Genomic DNA, 23,523 nt, shown 5'->3' with positions numbered 1-23,523 from the left:
GTGTCTAGAGAGTACACTCAGTGTTGATCATCTGTCTGTGGCTCAGATTTCATTAAAAAGAAGAAATTTTCAGGGTGCCTTATGTCAATGGACAGTACTTTTCACACACACATACATCCAATGGAGAAAATCTCTTTGTACCACTTCAGCATGATTCCAGTTAAAAGGTTAATATGATGCCTTTTTAAACCTCTTTTCCTAAATTAAAGATTAGTCCCATATAATAGGCTTTATGTGGCTAAGCATTAAATGACTATCCATCAAATGGATATATTCCAGCATTTAGTAACTCATATGAGTAACCAGCATAAATGAAGATAGAATTGACATTCCTTTTGAAGTGTCTCCAGGCTTAGGCTATAACTTTCCTTGTTTGAGTTCCAGACTCAGTTGTGAGAAAGCTGTTTATATTACTGTTTGAAAAATCAACTAAGGTGCACCAGCCGAAAAATCCTTGATTTGCATGCCAATATTAAAGTATTTTTAGAATGGTGACTAGGCTAGTTTGCACTGCTTTAATTTAGTCTGCAGAGTAGAAGATCTAGCTGTTTCTGTTAGAAAAGGAAAGAAAAGTGCACAGTAAAAACAAGGTATCAGTATTTACTTCAAAGATCAACATTAGATAGAATTAATAAGTAATTTATTTGTTAATAATGGCATAATTAGTTTACCCATCAAATTTCAATTACCAAATGGAAGGTAACAGTCCCCTCTCCCTCCTTTCCGGAGCTACTGATATCGTTAATATGCTAATTTTCAGCAATTCAGAAATTATAGACTGCCCTATAAATATAACTCTAGCCTCTTGATAGCCTAAGAAAGCAGCATCCAAAAAAGAAAACATAAAATTCTTATCTGGAAAAACCCTTCAGCGATCAGACCCCAGCAGGCAAGGTCTTTTTTCTGTCCTTGGCTTATTTTTCTTTGGGGATTGTTCTGAAATAGGAAGTTATTGGTTTGAAAGTTCCGTTTTGTGGAGGCGTCCTTTCTATTCATTCCCATGCCTGGGCCATCTTCTCTCCCACAATCACACCCGGTAAATGCGGGCATATTTAGCTCTCATATCGATACCTCCATCAGATTAGACGCTATTAGGAAGTGTTAAATTTTCTTAGGGAAAAAAAGCAAAACATATTCTGCCCAAAAGAAGGAAAAAAATAACCCGTGTTTATCCGGATATACTAAAACGGCCTCACTTATACATTGTTGGGTCAACTTCTCTACACTGCCCACCCATCCATCCTTTGCGGCTCCTGCCCAGCATGTCAAAGCACTGGCTCTCCGGCATGCAGAAGCAGGGTGTGGGAAAAGGATTCAGCGGCCGGTCTATTGGCCATTCCACGGCCTAGATAAAAACCGGGATGCCCCTTGGTCCCTACGCTCTTCCCTCCCCTACCCCGACCCCTCCAACCCACCCCACCCGTCTCCTCGGCTGACTCCGAACTCTGGAAAACCCAAAGCCTGATTGGTCTGGACCCCAAGTCAGCTCTGAATAGCGGTTGCCTGGCTGCCCTGAGGCCTAGGCCAGGAGTAGGGCCTGAGAGGTCCCACAGTTTGGCAGCGCCCGAATTTCCAGCTGGAATCAAAGTTGGGGGGCTGGGGCCCAAAGCTCCTGCTCCCTCCTCCACCCAGCATCCAGACAGAGGAATCCATCAAGCACCCCCGGGTTTCCTGATCCGGGTCCGCGCGCGCGGCGCGCCAATTGGTGGGGGCATTGCACGTGGGGCACGGGGCGGGGCGCGCGCGGGGCTGAGCTGGAACGCGCATGGGCGGGGGAGGAGCGGCGCGAACTTTGGTGGCGGCGTCGGCGGGAGGGGGAGGGGTGGGCACTTGACAGCTGGGGGAAGGGAAGGGCGCAGAGGAAAGGGGGATGGGAAGCGAGGCAAGAGGGGGAGGGGCCTCAGCGAGCCCAGAAAAAACGACAACGCGAGAAAAATTAGTATTTTTGCACTTCACAAATTAATGACCATGAGCTCGTTTTTGATAAACTCCAACTACATCGAACCCAAGTTCCCTCCCTTCGAAGAGTACGCGCAGCACAGCGGCCCGGGCGGCAGAGACGGCGGCCCGGGCGGGGGCCCAGGCTACCAGCAGTCCCCGGCACCCGCGACCCAGCACCTGCCGCCGCAGCAGCCCCAGCTCCCTCACGCTGGCGGTAGCCACGAGCCCCCCGCCACCTACTACGCGCCGCGGGCCTCCCGCGAGCCCGCCTATCCCGCAGCCGCGCTCTATCCCGCGCACAGTGTCGCGGATACCGCCTACCCCTATGGCTACCGTGGCGGAGCCAGCCCTGGGCGGCCAGCGCAGCCTGAGCAGCCCCCAGCGCACGCCAAGGGCCCCGCGCACGGCCTGCATGCGAACCATGTCCTGCAGCCAGGGCGGCAGCCCCCGCCGCCGCCTCCCTCGCAGCATCGCGCTGCGGCCCCTGCGCTCCCGCGGCGCTGCGAGGCTGCCCCGGCCACCTCAGGCGTCCCGGCAGGGGGCAGTGCCCCCGCGTGCCCGCTGCTCTTGGCCGACAAGCGCCTGCCCGGCCTGAAGGGCAAGGAGCCCGTGGTGTACCCCTGGATGAAGAAGATCCATGTCAGCGCCGGTACGTGGCGCCGCTAGGGTGGCGCGGGAGGGCGGGCTGGGGCCGTGCCGGGGTTCCAGGGTCGGGGCGGGGGTCAGGAGGGAGAAGCTAGGGGGCGAGAAAGGGGGCTTCGAGAGGTGAGCCCCCATCTGGCCTGGACGTCAGTGGGATATAGGTATGTGCGCGACAGCCAGCCGCCTGATCCTAACGTGAGAACCCTTTTGTACCCAGGGTCCCTTTATCGGGAGATTTACGAGACGCCAAACTGTTAGGGCAGTAATTATAGCCCCCATAAATTTAATTGCCCTGGCAGAGGCTTCAGGCCATGTGTCTTTGAAGCTTTTCTTCAGCCCCAATGCCCAGCACCATTCTTTATGGCTCTTGGGTGTTTCCCGTTGTCAATAGCCTGTGAAACATTTTCTTTGCCGTTTTATGTATCTTGCGTGAACTTGGTGTCAGGTTATTATATAATGATTATGTCCAATTGCTCTTCCCCACCCCACCTTCTCTCTCCTCTTCCTTTCCTCTTCCACTCGCTCCTCCTTGGCCTTCTCCTTCGGGGTTCTGGGCGTTCAGTCAACCCCAGTTATAACGGAGGGGAGCCTAAGCGTTCTCGAACAGCCTACACCCGGCAGCAGGTCTTGGAGCTGGAGAAGGAGTTCCACTTTAACCGATACCTGACCCGGCGGCGCCGCATCGAGATCGCCCACACACTCTGCTTGTCCGAGCGCCAGGTCAAGATCTGGTTTCAGAACCGGAGAATGAAGTGGAAGAAAGATCACAAACTGCCCAACACCAAGATGAGGTCCTCCAACTCGGCCTCTGCTGGCCCGCCAGGGAAAGCACAAAGTCAGAGCCCACACCCCCACCCGGGCACTTCCACACCCATTCCTTCCTCCATATAATCTTCTAGAATACCTAGTCCAGCCTCTTTCCCTTACCTGCTTTTCTCCTCTCTTTTCCTGCCCCTTTTCTCATCAGTCCCTCTCTATCTGGACCATAATAGACACCAAAAACAAAACCTAACTTAGTGAAAAGGATAACCAAAAACAAGACACTGTATGGGTAACAGCGTGTGCTGGTTTCCACCCAGGAAAGGACATTTGTCTAGGATCCTGGTTGGTGGAACAACCTACTGGCTTCAATAGTGTTGCCAGGTTTGCATACCTAAGAAGGACAATTTGCTATCAAATACTTAAATACTTATGGGATGACTAATGTCAGCTGGGCAGCCTATGCCAATAGGGACATGTACTTGTATATTTGTTGCAAGCAGAAGAAAACAGACCCTTTATCCACCTTCCTTACATCCTCCTCTCCTATTAAGGCAGCTCATACAAGCTTGTATTGAACCGAATACAATGAGTAGACATTGTGGGCCTCACGAAGATTATTTAATTTTCAAAATGTGTAGACCTTAATGATAGGTGTGACATATTAGTTTCCCTTCCATGCATTTATTTAAGATATTGTTATAGAGATATTGTTGTCCTATTCTGGGGCACAATCTTGGGGGAGAGGGGAGTTCATTTAGATCTATACAGAATTGTACAAATTGTGATATGGCTATATAGAAAGCCATATGCTAAGAATAAACTCCATTTAAAAAACATTAAAAATCTAAGACAGATCTGTGTGTTTTCTAAGCTCTTCATTAAGAAAACAAAAGTCCTCTGGATTGAGATGCTTGACCTTGCATGTAAAATTCTTGGCTTGGGTTGTGTTCACTAGGATTCTGACTGCTCGCACAATTTGTGTGTGTGTGAGAGAGAGAGAGAGAAGGAGAGAGAGAGAGAAAGTGTGTGTGTGTGTGGTTCAACTTGAGTTAAACTCTTGTCAAGCTTCACCCACTGTGGAAAAGTTCCAAAGAGCAGGAGGGCTCTTGAGTGCTGAGAGGGTTCCTCTTCTTCCCAAACTTGGCTAGGCTTTCAGGCTTCAAGTCTCTGTAAGGCATAGAAACATGTCCTTCCCTGCAATGAAAGCTGAAACCATGCAGTGCTGCAGGCCCAAGAGTTTCTGCAGCTGTTCTACACACTGAACTCTGAGCACACTTGGAAAGAAATGGTCCCTTTGGTATTTATTGCACCTTCACACTTAATCTGCCTGTTTCCCTGGAGATAAAAAGTAGTTTGTGCAAAGGGTTGTGATTGTTTTTTGCTTTATGGCTGTTGTTAAGGTCCTCTTCACTAACCACATCTTGAGAATTTTTGTTTGCTTTTGTCTCTCTTTTTTTGAAGGAATACTGTTCAGAATAAAGTGAATTTTTCCAGTACACTCTCCAAAGTTTCTTCTGAGGAAAGAAAAAACATAATGATACCCCTCCCCCCAATTCATCCCGAGGAAAGTAGACCTGATAGAGTTCACTGCTGGAAGAAAGCCAAATTGTGAATTAGGGTCACTTTCTTCAATTTATTTGTGATCTTTCTGCTCAATCCCAGATATATAGATCCAAAAGGCTGAAAATCAAAACCCACTTCTCAATCTCTTTAACCCTACTATTTGTTTATCATTTCAGACATGGTGCTCACTGCAGGGAGTACTCTGCAACAAGGTAGAGAAAACCAATGTGCACTAGCCTCATAATATTAGAATTGTCAGCTGGTGCAGTTTTTAGGTCCTCTAGTAATTTTAGCATAGATGGAAGGGGGTGCTCAATTACCTCTGAAATTATCAGAGGAATTTTAAACACATTTTTTCATCTATGGATAAAGCTTTAGCCAGTGTCAGTGCTGGTACTTCTTTCACCCTGCTGCCCTGTGTGTGACTGGACAGGGTGAGAGGAAACTAGAGTTGAGAGGAAAGTGATGGGCACTGTCTCTAAGGGGCCAAGAAAATTGAGGGGCAAACAAACACACACATGGCTTCCCCAGTCAGGGCAAACCTGGCATAAAGAGCATTTTATAAGGTGTGAACGGATGCCAAGGATTTCTGAAGGCTGTTCAGTTGCTGCTGAAACGTATTAACTCTCCTCCCACTATACGCACTTGTAAAACGAAATTAAATCACGCTGAAAATAGCAATTTTCCAAGGAATCATTAATCACCTCATACAATAAATACTTCTTTGTAATTCAACAGCAATTCTGAAAGGCATTCTCTGGGAAAAGTCTGTGGAAGAGAGAGGGATCTTCTTGCAAATAATGTTGTTTCGGGCAAAGATGCAGCATCTTGGCTGTCTGCTTTAAAAAAAATGCCTAGACTCTTGGTGGAAATTGAGTGTCAAGCTGCAAAATCTCAAATGGCAGATTGTCAACATTTAAGGTAAATTCTTGTGTTTCTCCTTGGTGGGGAAGGTGGGGTATGGGGACATTCATTAGCTTCATGCTGGAGGCAGGTTGTATGGGAATGAAGAAGATGACTTTCTTTCACTTGCTCTTATAGTCTATTCAGAAAAGGAAGAGAATAGATAAAGTTTTTCTGATATTCCACAACAAAATGGCATTTTTGTTTAAACTGTATGGGTTGTTAAGGCATAAACAAATTTTACAAAACCAAAATTATGAGTTTTACAAAACCAGAATTATTGGAAGTAATCCAAATGATCACGTAGTTACTTCACAGTATTTTGCCTGTTTCAGATTTGACCTTTTGGGGAGCTTGTTGTAACAGATTAGAAAATCTCACTTTGTGCTTCAAAATCAGGCATTGTCTGCCCTTTGCTAGGGCAACCATAAGAGTTCACCGAGAGGACAAATTTTCTATCTCATTAATTGTTTTTTTTTTTTCCTAAAGCAAACCCTACTGGCCCCTCAAACCCTTGACCTTTAAAGACAGTATTTTGTAAGCTCTATAATTTGCCTACTGAAATAACCCTTACAGTTTTTTCCTCTTCTCTCTCCCTCCCTCCAATATACACTCATCTGCTTTAGTCACAGAGCCAAGCTGTGCATGACTTGGGAGATAAAAGTTTTGTCAACATCTGAAATCAACCTAAATCGGATAGGAGACACTTTAATGGTCACAGTTTGAATTAAGTACTTAACACTCTCCCCCTTGAAGAAAAATGGCACTTTGCAGGCTTTCTTTCCTAGTTTTGCTGAAATCTACGACATACCCGGTGTTTTATTACAGCAGGAATTCAACTGTGACAGGCATAGTAGTACTAACTACCCAGGATGGAGCTCATGGGAAGATTACCTAGATATATGGGGGGAGGCCCTTTCCACAGCTTCTCTAACTTCATACTCAGCTATTACAGGGTATCCCAGTACCCTACACCTCAGCAACCCATGGGATGGGTTTCATAATCTCACCATCTCTCTTCTGTACCCTTGTTCCCTGAAGCTTCCAAACTCTGTTGCTCTTCTCCCTGTTGCCTTCCCTCTAGCAGTTCCAAAATAGAAACAGATCAGGGACTATTTACAATAATTTTTAAAAAACCCACCGAAGAACCAATGTAGCAAACAGAAACCTGAGGTTTCCCATTTGAATGAGTGTTTTCTGGGCAGGCAACATGGTTGCTGTCCTTAGCACTCCCTTAGTCACAGACCTAGTCCTACGTAGGAGACCACAGTCTTTCAGCTTCAACTTCCGTTGCCCGTCCTCTGTATTGTACACTGGCCCAAGAATAATTTTGCATTGTGTGTCCAAAAAATATGGGCTGGAAACAACAGAAAAAGGAAGAGAACATATGTCTCTTGATAGCCTCAGGGAGGCTGCTGTGGCTGTCTTAAAACCTTCTGCTGCAACTTCTGGCTTGAAACTCTGGCATCTCTTATTCTGAAGGGTCCACACTCCTGGAGTATCCTCTATCCCCCACCCTTTTCAGGCCAGCCCCACTTTCTTTGGGATTGATTCCTGGGGCTGAAAGAAAATCCCAGAGTGAAAGAGTGTACCAAGTGAAAGACCAGGAGCCCACTTTGGCTTCTCAGTTTACAGATAAGAAAACTGAGGCAGCTGAATAATTCCCACCCCCATGTTCATTATGTTAATACGTGTGTAGGTTGAAAGGAGCCTTTAGCCTCACCCTGATGGGGGTGAGTACACAGACATGTTTCCTCTGTGGAAGCTATTCTGCTGGGAATGGATGTATGCATCTAGGCATACGCGGATGGATGGCCACAGGTGTGTGCAGTCAGGGAAAATGGGTGGGTTCTTGCTTGATGGGCCTTCAAGCTACCTGGAGAAGTTTTGTAACCAAACTACCCCAATTATGGCAGACTGGTGGGCTGACCACTAGGCTGAGGAAGGGATGGATGTCAGGGTGTCCCGGAGAGCGGTGGGCTCCCCACTGTCCACAGTGCTCACAATCCCAGAACAACTAATGCTGCTTTGCTCTTCCCGGTATTTTGATGGTAGTCACTTGTCCCAAATCAGGGTAAGGGTGAAAGTGCTCTGGAGGCCCGGGGAACAAAAAAAAACAAACAAAAAAACAAACAACCTAACAAGGATCCTGGTTGCAGCTGATAAAGGTGTAGTCCTGTAGGAGGGAGATATTGAAATTGTAATCTTTGGGGTCACGTGACTCATTAAATAATTAATGCAGATCGTCAGGAATGGATTGGAGTCTTCAGGGCCTCACTAGGAATGAATCTCTCAGAAGTGAGACTCCAACTTCCTATTTGGTTTTAAAAAAAACACACACCCTCAGATTTATCTACACAGGCTTTTAACTCCTTCAGGAAGGCAAAGAGGAGAGAGCCCTTCAGCGGGCAGGACGGGAGCCAGCCGGCCCTCACCGGTCTTGGGGATTTTTCCGCTGGGTTTCTGGGAGTCCGGGGAGCGCGCTGTGTCCGGGAAAACGTGAGTTCGGGCTTGGGTTTTCTGTGGTCACATCTTGGCTTTGGTGATGAAGTGGGACGGATGCGCAGACAGTTGGTAATGTTCTGATTCACGCTGGGGAAGGCTGCAGAGATACCACAGGACGGGCGCGCGGCTTTGTTCAATTTTCCCGGCGTTCATAAATCACTCGCGCCGGGCGAGCGAGGGAGCAAGCGAGCGCCAAAAACGCGGAGAGAGGCCACAGCGGCAGCGGCGGCCATTGCAGAGTGAGAAACCTGGGCAGCATCTTCCTGTGACTCATTAGTCTGAACGATTTATGGGAAACAGCAACCGCGAATATTAGACTTGGGAATAAGGAAATAGCACAAATTACGACCATAGTAATTATAATATTCCTAAGCGTGGCGCAGAATCATGGTGGTGGCGGTGGATGGTGGCATAGCGGATCTTTCTGGGGCGAAGTTGAGTGGCAAAGTGCAGGATGGCTGAACCCGTCTGGCTCAGGGTCGTGCCAAGAGCCCCAAGGCCAGGGGACACTCCCTTTGGGGATCCAGAGGGCAGGTTTAAACAAGAGAAAGGGATGCATGGATTCTGAGCCCTATTTTGAAGGTGTGTGGCGGCTGTAGTTCAGTGGTGACAGAGGGCAGTTGCTCATTTATGGCCACTTGTTCAATGTGCTAAGGGGCTTCTTAGCTATTTGGTAGCCCCTCTTGGTGCCATCAACAGGATTGCATGGACCCATGACAGACAGCAGAGGACTGGTTTAGGGCAGGCTGGCTTGGAGGAAGTTCTCTGGGTTTGACTGAAGGAGTAGTGGGAGTAGGGCTAGGGCTGTGAAAGCAAAGGGCCCTGCAGAGTTTCCAAGCTAGGATCCCACTCAAGGCACAATACTTGGGCTCTTCCCCAGTGTCTCCTACCCCAGAAAAGTTGGCTGACAGCCCAGTGACCATTCGCTGATTAGAGGGCAAGAGATGGTTGCAAATAGTGTAAGGGAGGAGACTGCAGCAGAATTAGGGCATGGAGTCTGTGTGTGGCGCTTGGGCAGACTAGACAGGATCAGACCCCCTTATCTTGTATTGTCCAAGGCCTGTGTCCTTCCAGTTTCCAGCAGCGGTCGTTGGCCTGCTCTGAGAGAGTGGCTGCTGTGGTAGTCCCGTTAGCTTATGAGGGCCAAAGTGAGTGCCCATGGCTCCAATGTACCAGAAGGCAAAGCCTCTCAAGGCATCTGATTTGGCGCCAAGAAATGAGCACTAGTAGTAAGGTTTCAGGAGACTCTGTCATTGAATGCTCTCAAACAAGGCTTCCCTTTGTTAGGAAGAGAAAATAAAGCCAGCATTCATATTCTCCAAGTTGGGGTGCGTGAGGAGCTCTCCAGAGAAGAGCTGTAACCACAAGCACAGCCTCTTCCACCTTCCCAGCTTTCTCCATCTGGTCCATTTTCTTTCCCCTTTCCTCTTCCTCCTCCATCCCACCCCCACCCCACCCCAAAAAGAAAAGGAGAGAGTGTGGGTGCAGAGATGGAGTATGCATTTATTTTACAAAAATAAATCACTATCTTCGGGCCATTTGTAGATGGGAACATTTCGAGCATGGACGAATGCCCTGGCGACTCCTCCGTGTCCGCGTCATCCTCGGGGCCACCTTGGCGCCCGCGAGGGCCGCGCTTTCCACTCTAGTCTTCCAACTCCCTTCCCTCACAGCCACGGTTCACCCTCTGCTGTTTGTCCGCAGAGCGTCCGGACACCAGAAAAGGCGATTCCCTGCGCGCCTGGAGTTGGAAACAATTCCTGGTTCAGATTTAAACATCTTTGGAGGTAAGCGCTATGCCAAAACTCTTCACCCCGTGGGCCTTTGCACCAGGGCAGCTGGGAGGAGTTTACCCTCCAGAGCTCCTGGCAACTGCACCGCTTGCGAGAGGTTCTTTTTGGTCAATATTTAACTTCAGAGGAGGTTGGAGTTGGATTCCCTTTAGCAACACGACCCGGGAATGCTGGGCTTCAGGCAGACAAAGAGTCTACCCCAGAGTCAGCCATAGGCAAGAGGAGCGGTTCCCCAAGCCAGCGATGGGGTGTGGGGAGTGGGAGTGTGTGTTTGTTTCTTTCTGCAAGCCCCAAACAAACCACTACATGGAACAGCAGGGCAAAAGCAAGTAGAGGCCAGGGGCGCGCGGCAGCCGCTGCGTGGGCTGCTCTCCTTGTCCACTGAGGCCACTGCGGAGACTGTGAGCTAGGAAATTGTCGCCAGTACCAGCTCTTGGTTGAGGAAAACTTGTCTCACTGACTTGCAGTTTCTCCGGTCCTTTGGCCTTTCCTGGTCTTCAGAGAAGTTGCCGTATTTGGAGCCCGTAGGCTTTCGCAGGCAGCGGGTTTTCGTTCCTCCTTCAGCAGGGCTGCTGATGCGCGGTTCTTCCTGCGGGAAAAGCCTGGTCTTCCATGTCTCAGTGTTTTCTTTTCCTATTTGGAATAAGGGGAAACTCTATAAAATTCTTTTCAAGTTCTGGCTTAATTTGCTCTCTTAGTTTGGGATGCAGCGAGGTAATTACTGTGGTTTATTACCTTGTAAAAGATCCATAAATTACGTGCCTGTTTGGGGGAGGGGCTGCTGAAATAGCATTCAGAAGCTGGTATTAACAAATGAGTTTGCTGTTTTTTCAAGAATTACTTCTTTTTAAAAATGTTTTGAGATTGTGTTTTCTATTTCTTATGCCTCAGTCTTCCCTAATATTTGCTCCTAAATAGATATTAGGTTGTTAATTGCAATATGCTAGTTAGTGGTGCTCTAAGGTTGATTTGGTATTCTGGATGCAATTATTATTTTATCCGATAGGAAGTAAACAGAGAAATAGTAAAGCTGGATTGCTTTCTCAGCTACTGTGTGTCTGTTTATATCAAATATAGTTGGAACATTTTAGGTATTTGCAACTCAGTGTGTATATATGATTTTCATCTCTTTAAACATCAGAACAATTGCATGTATAAATAGTTGCAGGAGTCTGGGGCCATGTGTATAACACAATATACACATTCGCATGTGTCCAGAGAACTTGGAGCCCATTAGCACACAGTTGTACCCACAGGAGATATCTCATGTTAAATAATCTATCATCTATACGTGTGTGCACATGCACACACATGCAGGCACACACAGTGGGCTAAGCAAGTCTTACCTGATGCTGAGTAGACAACCCACTTGACTTAACAGGATGAAAATGTTAAGTGTATTTTTGATAGAGAAATCAGATTGCAGTGTTTGAGTATAGATACACCTAATCTGCCAACAGCCTTGCAAATATTGACTAACAGTTTGTATTCTTAGTTGCCTGCTCCTTCCAAGACAAGTTTTCTCCTATTTTGGCTTTGGTGGCCTGGACCACAGCATGGGTCCCACCCCTGGCCAGGTTGGAGGCCAGAAGAGTGATTGAAGCGGGGACTGGCAGCTGGATTTTTAAATGGCCCATAGCTTTGTAAAGCAGGGTTCAGAGTGGTGAAGAAGAACTCTGAGCTGCTAGTTTCCCATGGGTTGCCCAGGCCAAGATTTCTTAGGGAATTCATTTTTTTTGTTTTGTTTTAGATTGTTTTTGTTTGTTTGTTTTACCTCAGAAGTTAAATTTCCTTTGCCTTCTCAGATTTTTCCCTTCTCATCCTACAAAATCATCCCATCCCAGCTCAGGTCAGGTTGGTGATGTTAATTGTTAAACAGCAGTTAGAATATTAACTGGGATGTTAGCTGCTGTTAGCTGCAGTGTAGGGGCTCCAGAGTAGAGCTGAGATGCCTCTGGGCCTTGCTGACATTAAGGCATTTTTCTGAAGCAGTACCAAGGATCTCTCCCATTGGTTTATGACCTCAGGAGTTTCAATTTGCTCAAGACTATTCTGAGAGTTCTGAAGGGGACCCCTCTCCATCTTTCTGGAGAGTTGATACCTCTCCAGAAACTCCCTCCTGGGGAGGGAGTTTGCCAGTAACTGGGCAATTCCTCCAGGTCCTTTTCTTTCTTTCTTCCTTTTTTTTTTTCTGCAGTTTTTGGCTGGGCTGGATTTGAACCCACCACCTCTGGCATATGGCGCTGGTGCCCTACTCCTTTGAGCCCCAGGTGCTGCCCTCCAGGTCCTTTTCTAGAGTATCTAGAGAACTCAGTGCAAATGATTAGGGAGGATATAAGAGGACCAGAGTTTAATAAAAATTTGAGGACAGCTATCTTGGGGAGACAGAAAAATGCTTTTTGGAAACTAGCCTTTGATTCCATCCCCCATCCCCCAAACTTGAGAAAGGCAGGTTTTTCACTTGGGGTTTTTATTTTCTATTTTTGTGACCTAGATAGTAGCTAAGTAAGTTCCTTCTATTAACTATACCGTAAACAGAACCTTATTGGAATACTGCTATCAGTTTAGGCCAAGGCTTGCTTCCGTGAGGTTAGGTCTCCTCTTTAATTGTCCTTCTGATTCGGATGCCGGAGACCTGATAAGGATGCACCAAACCCTCCTTAGTGAGGGATTTACTTTGTCAGCAGGCCCCTTCTGCTCCCTGCTGGGGGAAGAATCTCCTACAGCTTCCTTTAGCTTGCTACAGGTGAGTCCTAATACTTAGGCATAGCCAGCTGATGACCCATTCTCAAGGAACAAAAGAATATGGCATGAGGATTTCTCTAACCTCATATCACTCTCAAAGTTCAGAAACTAAGAGCAGAAGAAAGGAGCATTTTAGATAGCTGGTGAAAGGGTGCAGTGTTGAAATCAGTGGGCAGTGCCACCAAGCAGAAGGCAGTAGTAGGGGTGGAATAAGGGTGGGGGCAGTTTATCTGTTTTGGTCAGTTCCTTCTGAGCAGAGTTGATTCTTTGCTCCAGACTGTCCTGAGAGTTCTGAAGGGAGTCCCTTCAGTTGATGTTTCTGCAGAAACTTGGCAGGGAGTGGGGGGAGAGTTTGCTGGGTGACTCAGAATTGTAGGGAAGGGTGAATAGACCTGCCTGTAGAGAGGATCCCAGCTTATCTTGTAGGTTAACTTAAGGCACTCCAGTAAATTTCCTTTTTTTTTGTAATTTCCTTTAGCAAATATAATTAGATCATTCCCCCTGGCATTTTTCATCTTTAGAAACCTTTCATTTCATGTATCACTCAGCTATGTACTAAGGAAATATGTAAGTGCAGCTTTGGCCAGGCCACTAGGTCCCTCCGGATTTTGTAAAACCCTGACTTACATTCTATAGCCAAGCACATCTTTCCTAGTGGGCTCCCATTGAATAAAACCAACTGAACTTGGAGAAGATGCCTTAACCTTTTGTCAGGTAATTATGGGTCTTTTGGATTCTCCAGTGGCTGTGGTATATGGTGTGGGTGTTAGCAAACTCCATACAAAGGCAGGCCTGAGGGAGTTGCTGACCAGGCCAGCCAGTTCTGGCCCTGGCCCTTGCCTTTTGATACCCTGGCCTGTGAGCCAGAGGAGACTGAAGTGCTTGGATGTGCTGGATTTAGCTTGTCTATGGGTGGGAGGCCCTAAGGAAAGTTAAGTGGACTGTAAGAATATGGATACTGTTGCTATTCCCTTGTGTTTGGAATGTGTGTAAAGAAATACAAGTAGAGATAAGCCGTCTTATATGGCATGCATGGAGTGGGGGTGGCCTCCAGCATTCTATTGCTTAGACAAAATTCTTACAGAGTGCTGGTCAAAGATCCTCACCTCCCCTCCCCCAAAGCTAAATGTTCTGCTTGGAAACCTAGTCCCTTCAGTGATTCCTTATTTCAAATAAAAGGATTTAAGTTGACGTATGACCACGTGAGCACATAATACAGCGCATTATTGTGGCATTTGGAGCGGAGACCCAGGCAGGCTTCTCCTGTGATTACGTTTTCTGGATTCTCTACAGAGCCAGAGCTTTCCCCCTCCACCCCCACACACCCATCTCCTCCTCCTTCTTCTCCGGAGAGCGCTCTCTGAGCCGGCTGCAGTTTTCAGCACTCATGGAGCGGTTCTGCGCAAGCTAACTGATGGGACTCGAGGCCACACCAGGAGGATGGAATTTATTTTAAGGTATTTCCGCTGATTGTTCATATCCTAGAGTGAGTTATGGCTGTGAGAGACAAAGGTCAGGCGAGGAGACCCTGGCTCATGGACAGGACCCTCAGCCTCTCTCTTCCTTTGTTTCTCTTTTAGAACCGAAACCATTAGAAAGATTTCCAACAGTGTCTTAAGACTCTCAATTTAATTCCCCAGAAAGTGTTGGGGGGGGTAAAAAAGAGGGGACACTTGGAAGCTACTAGATAGCTATAATGGTCTCCAGCTCAAGGATGGCTTTGTCCCCCTGCAGCAGGGCAGGGCCGGGGTCTTAGGAGCTGAGCCCCAAGCAGAGAGAGGGTCTCAAAGCCTAAAGCTGGCCTCAGGGAGAAGTGGCTGCACTGATCTCCCAGGGCAAGGTTTCCTGGGGATGGGGACCAGGTGGGTGAGAAGGGGAATTTCTCCAGAGTTGGTGGTGTTATTCCACCGGGGATGGCAGGTTAGCGCTGACCTGGGCAGCCTGAGCAGCTGGAGGAGGGAAATCGATGAGGGAAATGTGTAGATGCACTGCCATTTTATCGATGATGCTTCCAGACACTTTGTTCAGTGCTGGGTTACAAAGCATGCTTTCCCATAGACCAAACTCAAGGAGCCAGACCCAGGGAGCCAGATGGGACTGAAGGGACAGTGCCTGACCAAAGGGCCCACCATTGTTTCCCCAGCACCCGTTCCTCCCCTCAGGGATAGAGAAAGGTAGTTCAGATCTAAGAAAGCTCTGGGGTAGGGGTGAGCACGAGGCTTCAGTTATTCTACCATTTGGGAGACAGAGGAGGAAGCAGCTAATCTGAGGCTGGATTTTAGATTCACCAGTGTGCTTAGTCTGGATGCCCCCTTTATGTCCACAGCTGGCGTGGAGAGTTTGAGAACTGGGTGCATCCTGGGTGGGAAAGAAGTCTGGAGGCAGAGTCTTCAGGAAGCAGATGGAGACATCTGTCCAGATTTAGAGCCCCAGAAACTGGGCTGTTGTGAGGATGGAGGCAGATGAAAGTTAAAATGTATGCTTCCAAATTACTGAGAAAGCCTCGGCTAATTGGGCTTTGGGGGACCCCACACTCCTGGGAAGATTGAAAACTCCCTAGAAAGCGAGAGGAAACTCCTCTTTTTTTTCTGCTCCTTGGAGCAGGAAAAGGAATGCCTGCCTACAAGGAGTCAGAAATCAGATTTGCCCCTTTGACTTTTTAAAAAATCTTATTTCTTTCAGTACTTGAAAAAAAATCAAATCAGGCTTCTCCTACTTGAGTGGGATTTACTTTCCCAGAAGGAAAGGGCTCTTCTGCCCTCCCCCATGCCGGCCTCGGCAGTAACCATGTTTAACGGAGGCCCTTTCAAGTGCTCTAAAACACCCCTTGGAAATAAAATGTAAGCTTTAATTGCTGTTCAATTACTTGTCAGCATTTCATATGATTTATGACCCAGTTCTGGCGCATTTTTGACCCAGTTAAAGACTCATAAATAATATAGTTTCAGTAGAAAGAATGAGAGAGGGAATAGGTTTGTTAGAGGCATCTTTTTATTGTCGCTTCAGTACCAGTAAGCTGAATAAATATCTAATGATGAACTCTCAGGCTGGTTCTGTATAAAGTCGTGCACAGTGAGAAGCAAGATACCAATAGCCGTATTTATAGAGCTCGGACTGGTTTTTCCTCCTAAGAAAGAGGTAAAACCATTCCATTATAGCCAAACTGTTTGTTATCAAAAAAGGCTTGTTCCCTTCTACTCTTAAAATGCCAGCCTTACTTTCACAGGCAAGTATATTTCCTCAATAATTTTCCTTCCCATTATGGGATTTTGATGCTTCTTCCTGCCCACAATTATTCCTCACCTTCCTCCCTGGCTGCACAGCCTTGGAACTGCTGGAGGCATTCAGGAGGACACCCCTTTGAATGGTGGAAAGGTGCCACAGGCACCCTCGCTGCTCCAAGTATTCTTCTGGTCCTGGGGGGAAAAAATGTTTTCTTCTAGTCACCTTGGTTGCGACATCGCACACCATGGGATTTGGGGGAGCTGGGTGAGCTGAGGGGTCATCCCAGTAATACAAAGCTCAGTCGTTTTGGCGGAGCCGGGTGAACTGCTACGGGATTTGTCTAGGAAGGGCGCAGCAGCAGCGGCGTGTAATTTCTGGAGGTGGAAATCAACAAGCAGTATTTCTTGTAAAATAATAGCCAACAACAAAAACCTTCAACCAGTTTTACTTATTGTTTTAAATCATCTCGGCCGCACTTGCCCCAAAGCCAGGCGATTAGATTTCAGCAGAGGTTGAGGCCAGGCACCGGCCATCTGAGTGCTATGACTCCAGAGCCCGGTTTCTGCCCGCTAACTCCCCGAAGCCACCTAGTCGTGGGTTGGTAGAGGCCCTTCCCGGAGTTGAGCTCCCACCTCAGCTCTCCCTTGGCTCTTGAGGTCCAGTCTTGGTGTTTTGCCCTGGCATGGTCTTTGCGCTGGTGAAAAGGTAAGCATTCCGAGAGCCTCGGTTGGCCTGCTTGGCCCAGGCCGTCCCCTCCCCGGCAGGTTCTCACGGAGAGCTGGTCTTTCCAGCAGCTGGCTTAGCTGAGAAGGCGGTCAAAGTAGCGTCAGCAGTTTGGAGGAGAAAGTGCAGGTTGATTATTGACCCACGCCTTCTTTCTTTAAATGCCACATCCGACCGGGTAGGTTTGAAGAGAAAATGCCGCAGAGCGGATTTTTCTGGCCAGCTCTCACCTCCTACGCGGCCTCCCCTTTCAAGTTGCTCCACAGCGATATGCCATAAGGAGCAAGTGTTTGCTGTTTTGTGCTCTGTTTACAGCTTTGGGGCGCCGAGTCATAAATCTTGCCCAGCCATAAATGACAAAAACCATTGGTATGCATGAGGCCACCCTGGCCCAGAGTGCTTTCTGATTTCTCCCTTTCCCCTGGCTGTGTTTTTGCTCTAAGGTGACACTTTGGCTCCCTGACAGTTTAAACATACTACTTATATTTTTAACACCTTCCTTTGAGAAGGACCCGCGTTGACGCCTCAGAATTGCACGAAACCTCCATTTCTCTCTTACTACCACACTCACACCTTTGTGGAGTTTGCTTCTGAACCTGGACAGCTGAGACAGGCTTTGGGAAGGAAACTATCCTCTTAAAAGTTGTAGCACTATTACCAGGCAAATTTGGGCGTTTCCTCTGCTCAGCTTAGGGTTCCTCCATCCCACTAATTAAGAAAAACAAAATATCAAGGATGTCGGTTTCTGTTGGAGTCAGAGCTTTATCTGTGTCTTCCCTATGGGTGAGCTGCTTGTTTCTACTGTGAAATTGGGCACAGGATCCCCGGAGAACTACATTTCTAGACACCCTTGCCTGTGTACCTGAGCCCTGAGCGTCCTATTTCACTGCTGAAACAAATATGCATCTCCCCCAGGACTCTTCTCTCCTGGCTGCCAGGATTTCAACAGTTTCTGCAGAAAAGCAGAACGAAAGACAGCCCAATTGGTTCTTGGGGAAGATCTCTGGGGAAAAGCCTTATCCAAGTCCCCCCAAAGATTGGCTTTGGGGCGCCTGGTTTGAGGTTGGCAGGTGAAGTAAACTGCCCAAAGTCTGGAGAAGTCACTTCTCTTGTTTCTCTTTCCCCTCGCCCCACAATGTAAATGTCCAGGGCAAATACGTGTTTTCTCAAATGGATTCTTAAGAAATAGAGCCCAGCGAGAGAGCCCCTTTGTGAGAGCCTTTTGTCCTCATTAGCATAATTTCCCTGGACTTCAGTGACGCCTAGGAACGAGGAGAAGGAGGACATTGGGGGTTGGGAGAGGTTACCCTCCTCCCGCCGCCGAGGAGCTCCCCCCACCTCGGGTCCCTCCCCTCGCCTCAGTCCCATCCCCCACGCCGGCCCGCGCTTCCCCAACAGCCTTGATCTCCCCTCCCGCCCTCCCAGCACCACCACTGCCCCCCCCCAGCTGCTCTGCGTGTAATATTCATAAGAAACATACCCAAGTCGGTGCCACTAGCCCAGGCAGAGCCGAGTGCCGCGCTAGCGCTTATCTCCGGGCCGCGGCTGCTGCCCTCGGGAAGGGCAGGGGGCGGAGGTGCGGGGGAGGGGTGGGTGGGTGGGGTGGGTGGGAGGGGGGGTCCAAGCCGCCCCAGTACGCCCTGGGCGAGCGGTGCCGGAGCAGCGAGGCGGCCACGCTCTGCGCTGCGGTGTACGGGCCTCGGGGTCTCCTGCCCGCCTGGTGTCTCGGCTGATGCCGAGGGTCGGTGCCCATCCCGCGCTAAGGCGACCCGGCCGGGCCGCCGAGCCGGGCCGGGGGCCAGAGCCGGTGCCCGAGACGGAGCGCGAGCCTGTGCTCGCGGCACTCGTCAGAAGTTAAGGTAAGCAGGGCCACAACCGGCCGCTCTCAGCGCTGAATGGCGGAGTTTACGTCTGGGTGATTTATGGCTGCAGACTTAAATCTCGGTTCAAGAAGAGTTCACAAGCCGGAGCTTCCTTCTCGGCAGTGACTGATACCCTTACACTTCGAGTTCAGGCCGCTTTCCCATCCCCGCCCCCACCTCTTCCATCTCCCCTAGCTCAGCTTCAACTTTTCCTGGTTGGGGGGCGGGGGAAGGGACGCGGGGGACTCTTACCCTAAGTTATCGCTCTAATTTGGGGTGACTGCAAGCGGAGGAGAGGAAGGAGTGAAAGGAGGGATGGGGATCTGAAAGAAGGAGGTTGAATTTGGGTACATCTTCCAGAGAAACAAAAGGGGCTTGCTTCCTTGCTCAATTTAGCTTCCCCAACTCTCTCTTCCAGCTCTTGCACCTGGGGGTTATTGTCCAGAAACAGATCTTCGTGAAGGAATCTCCCCATATCCCCATCCCTTGTTTGAGGGTACAAAGCAAAGTTTCCTGGCTGGCAAATCTCCAACTTCTTTACTAGGTTGCAAACTTTGGGGGCTAGGTTGGAGGGGGATGGGTGTATGAGTTCCAAGGTGGTGGTCTGGAAACCTCAAACAATAGGAAGTGCTTTGGTGAGATCTAAGAGTTGAATTCATATTTTAAGTTTATGGAGCTGTTGTATGCTCTTTGATTTTCAAAAATATTTTTGTTATTTTGCAAGACCATGCACAACTTGAAGAAAGGCTTAAGTAAGCAGCAGGCTGGTATAGAGTGTGATAATGGATTAGCAAGTCACTAGAATTATTGCATGTTCAAAATCAACTTAATTTTGTTTTATCTAATATCTTGCTGTTCAAGTGTCTAGAGTAATTTTCTTAACCTGACGTTTTATTTTACCCAAGCCTGGTATCTAAAAAATTTATAATGGCAGACATTAACACTGCCAAATGTAATAGGATCTGTTTTCAGTGAAAGAAAAGGAAACTAAGACATTAGATTGCTATGTAGTTTTAAATTTTATTTTATACTTTATTTGCTTTCTATCATGGTATCTATGGCTTCTTATGTGTTTCCAAAACAGAAACAATACAGTGGGGTTCATGATAAAACGCAAAATATGCAGATAAGGGATGCTGTAATTTTTAATTGAGGTTCTGGAAAATTGTGTCTGTTTTCTAGAGGTTAGTCAGATTGTTGGTTTAATAATAAAAATCTAAAGAAGACTATTATTAAAGATAAAATTATAACCATCCACTGGTGGATGCAATATGTTGTCTTTTTTTTTTTTTTTTTTTTTTTTTTTTTTTTAGTTAACAAAGTATCTGATATTCCTGGAAACTTGAATAACTCTGGCACTCAATGTATATAGTTAGGGCATGAAATGTAAACCATTTTCTTCATGAATCTGTTATTATAATTATCTTAAGTGGTCAAAGGAACTAACATGGAGACAGAGAATATATGAAACTTAAATGGAACTTTTTTGTGCTGAGAACTAGAGGGTGACTATGCAACGACTTTTGTAAATGGATTTCTAAATAAAAGAGGGCCAAGGCAGTTTTTGATTGCCTTTTAGATTTTCAGTGTTATCCTTTACTGTTTCTGAAGCAGGTAAATAGGCCAAGTAGCAACTATAAACAACAACAACAGCACACAAAGATCAGGGAACTCTGGAAGGATTTTATGGCTTGTGCTTCCATCCCTCGTCCAGAGCCAAATGACCCCCATACATCAAATTACATAGCAGTTTCTAAGACAGAACCTATTATCGTTAAGTTGGGAGGAGAGTTCAAGCCGTGGTCATGGAGATGAACGCTGGTTTTTCAGGTTCCTGGTGGGTTGTTTTTTCCTCCAATCCATCATGTTTTAACAGGTAGAATTTGATAGTTGCCCTGAATAACAGCACCTCAGAAGGTCCAAGGCATGAGGGTCCAGGAACCTTCTGTAACTAGGGGGAAAAGGTGGGGGTGGCTTGTGGGATATGCCTGAGAAAGAGGGAAAGAAAAAGAGCAAAGAACTGTCCAGGATTGGAGTTGTGACTTGCTGGATGGGGTGTTTTTGTTGATCCCTCCCTCTACACACACACACACACACACACACACACACACAATGTATTTTTCCATCCAGAGTTTTTTCTCCCCATCTCCTCAGCCACAAGGGGCTCATTTGGAGGAGATGGGTCATATTCCTGAACAAGGGTGAATTAACTGCCTAACAAGCTCAGCTTCTCACGTTGAACATGGTAAAATTAGGCAATTGTCTGAAATTTTTCTGTGCAAACCTTTTTGGAGGGCAGGAAGGACCAAGAAGGGGCTAAGCGGGAAGTTACCCCGTGTCAGAATTCTTCTGGGTAACACCGGTTTTAAAGCGGAGACAAAATTAAGGACTAAGCACCCCTTTGCTTCCTCACCCCATCCCCAAGATCCGCAGAAGGGACACTTTGAACTGAGGACAGGAGCAGAGAGAAAGGAATACGACACCCCAAGTTTCTTCTTCCCTGGAAAAGAAGGATCCCAACCTTATTCCTTTCTAGCCTATCAGACCTTTCTTCTTTTGGACCCCCAACACCCAAGAATCAGCTTCCAGTCCTCACTTACTCTCCTTCTCTCTCCCCGGAAAATCCCCTAACTCCAGACGCAAGTTAAGCAAATATTTGTAGCTGCCAGTAAATTCCAGCGGCTTTTTATAGCGCAGCTCCCTGCGCCCGGGGCCAAGTCGTGCTGCTAAATATTGCTGACCACTTTTTCTTTTATGGCTTTCATGTCACTTAGCTATTGAGAGTAAGATGGATTTGCGCGGAGCCCTCACCGCGCTACGCTTCTCGCCCCCCTCCCCCAGGTCTGCGCGGGGCGGCCATTGGCGGCGGAGCATCACGTGACCGCGGGGGCGTGCCAATGTGCGCCCTCACGGGTGCCAAGCCCCTGTCAAGAGTGTGCGATCAAGATCGTGAAACAACGCAATGCAAAAAGCGACCTACTACGACAGCTCGGCGATCTACGGTGGCTACCCCTACCAGGCAGCCAACGGGTTCGCTTATAATGCCAGTCAGCAACCCTACCCGGCGTCCGCAGCTCTTGGCGCCGATGGCGAGTATCATCGACCAGCCTGCTCACTCCAGTCTCCCGCCAATGCTGGGGGCCATCCTAAGGCACACGAGCTGAGTGAAGCGTGCCTGCGCACCCTTAGCGGCCCGCCTAGCCAGCCTCCAGGACTAGGCGAAACATCCTTGCCCCCACCGCCGCCCCAGGCCGCACCCCCTGCCCCACAGCCACCTCAGCCCCCGCCACAGCCCCCGGCACCCACGCCTGCAGCGCCCCCGCCACCTTCTTCTGTTTCCCCACCTCAGAATGCCAGCAGCAACCCCGCCCCCGCCAGTGCAGCCAAGAGCCCCCTGCTCAACTCGCCCACTGTGGCCAAACAAATCTTTCCCTGGATGAAAGAGTCGCGGCAAAACACAAAGCAGAAAACCAGCAGCTCCAGCTCAGGTAAAGGAGTGCCTTCTGGAGGAGGGTCCTCTGGCCTGGTCCCCAGCTCCTAAGCTACTTTCTGCCACATCCAGCACAGTCTGGGAGCACTGAAACATTTCCAGGAATTCACTGCTCCTTACACCCCCCGCCCCCAAGAAAAAAAGGGTTCCAGAGTCTTTAAAACTTAGGGAGGTGTTAGACTTTTGTGGCTGGGAAACCCCAGAGACCTGAGTCTTTCCTCTCTGGACGTTTGCAAGGGAAAGTGGGGCCTAGTGCAATTGGAAAATCTTCCTGTTCCACTCTTGGAATTAGAACTCTAAGCAGAATCAACCTGAGCTGAGCTCCACTGCCTGTCTCCTCAATTCTAATGAAACAGTGACATCCTTCCCATACTGAAATGTGGCAGAATAAAAGCAGGTCTAATCACCCTTCAAAACAGAATCAATGCTTTGCCTATAATCAGAGCCAATTTTTGCTCCAGCAGATGGAGTGGCTGCCTTACCTCTGGGAAGATCCTGCTCAGATTTAGTACAATGGAAGCAGCCAGAGATCTCCTGGGAGAGGGGATGAGGACTTGTCATCCTAATGGGAACCACATGAGCCTCCTGGAACTGGACTCCAGTGGAGGAAAGGCCCCAGGCCTTGGGCTTCCTAGCATTTTGGTTACCTTTGCCCCTGCATTCTCCAGTTGCCAGTGCTCTGCTCTGAGCCTGAGCATCTTGGACCTCCAAAGGCAGGCCTGGAAGGCAGGAAGGCTCATGATTTGTGAGTAGAAGCTGGGAGCTAGGAAGGCTGCTTGATGTTGTGGGGAACCCTAATGAATAGGACCCAGCATGAGAGGCCTAGGTCTCCCACCAGCAATACCTTCAAATGAGAGGCCTAGGTCTCTCACCCAGCATGAGAGGTCTAGGTCTCCCACCAGCAATACCTTCAATGGGATCTCTTTTGGGGGTAGAGAAGCCCATTCAGTTTGGGGTCTCTACTCTGCTCATCTCCTATTGGTAGACAGAAATAAATTGAAGCTACTGCCTAATCAGTCAGACAGGGAAGGAAAGAAGGTTTTGTGTATGTACATAAAGAGTCCCACATTTCAGTTAATTGTGAAGGGAATGAAGATGGTGAGACCTGCCCACCAGAAGCTTGTTGTCTGATAGACTCAAAAGATCAGTATATGAGTCAGTATATGAAAAGTTAATGGCTCCACAAAGGAAATAACACACCTGGAAAGCAAACTGGGGGTTCTGCCTTTCTGTGCCTTCCCATAGAGGAGCCTATGATTTAGTCCTTGGCTGAATGAAGGACTAGTTACCTACATTGTCCCCCACCAAGAGAGAAGATAACACCTAGTTTCTTTCTTTCTTTCTTTCTTTCTTTTTTTTTTTTTTTTTT

General features: G+C 48.0%; 2 protein-coding genes across 3 annotated transcripts in view; both read left to right on the top strand.

The window, feature by feature from the left end:
* The first annotated feature begins 1,921 nt into the window (after positions 1 to 1,921).
* On the top strand, positions 1,922 to 4,195 carry HOXA4 (homeobox A4). Its single transcript, XM_003788524.1, has 2 exons — positions 1,922 to 2,590; positions 3,146 to 4,195. The coding sequence occupies exons 1-2, from the start codon at positions 1,963 to 1,965 to the stop codon at positions 3,472 to 3,474; spliced, it is 957 nt and encodes a 318-aa protein (XP_003788572.1). The 5' UTR covers positions 1,922 to 1,962; the 3' UTR covers positions 3,475 to 4,195.
* A 1,501-nt stretch (positions 4,196 to 5,696) lies between these two features.
* HOXA3 (homeobox A3) overlaps positions 5,697 to 23,523 on the top strand; it is a 20,483-nt gene continuing 2,656 nt past the window's right edge. Inside the window, exons 1-3 of one of the 2 annotated variants that reach the window (XM_003788522.1) lie at positions 5,697 to 5,829; positions 10,021 to 10,103; positions 21,506 to 22,152. In XM_003788522.1, the coding sequence (XP_003788570.1) occupies positions 21,627 to 22,152 (526 nt within the window). In that variant the 5' untranslated portion in view covers positions 5,697 to 5,829; positions 10,021 to 10,103; positions 21,506 to 21,626. Of the gene's footprint in view, positions 5,830 to 10,020; positions 10,104 to 12,928; positions 13,006 to 21,505; positions 22,153 to 23,523 lie in introns of those variants that run through there. The other variant, XM_003788523.2, reaches the window with a different exon arrangement.

The sequence above is a fragment of the Otolemur garnettii genome, unplaced genomic scaffold (assembly GCF_000181295.1).
Source record: "Otolemur garnettii isolate 467f Iridium unplaced genomic scaffold, OtoGar3 scaffold00028, whole genome shotgun sequence".
NCBI classification, from domain to species: Eukaryota; Metazoa; Chordata; class Mammalia; order Primates; family Galagidae; genus Otolemur; species Otolemur garnettii.
Note: the sequence above shows the minus strand (reverse complement) of the source record. Positions and strands in the feature narration are given on the sequence as shown.

What these genes read in the sequence shown, in the direction of transcription:
- HOXA4 (XM_003788524.1), top strand. Translation starts at nt 1,963, where the DNA reads ATGACCATGAGCTCGTTTTTGATAAACTCCAACTACATCGAACCCAAG. An exon ending in GAAGATCCATGTCAGCGCCG is followed by an intron (nt 2,591 to 3,145) that starts GTACGTGGCGCC and finishes CTGGGCGTTCAG; the next exon opens with TCAACCCCAGTTATAACGGA.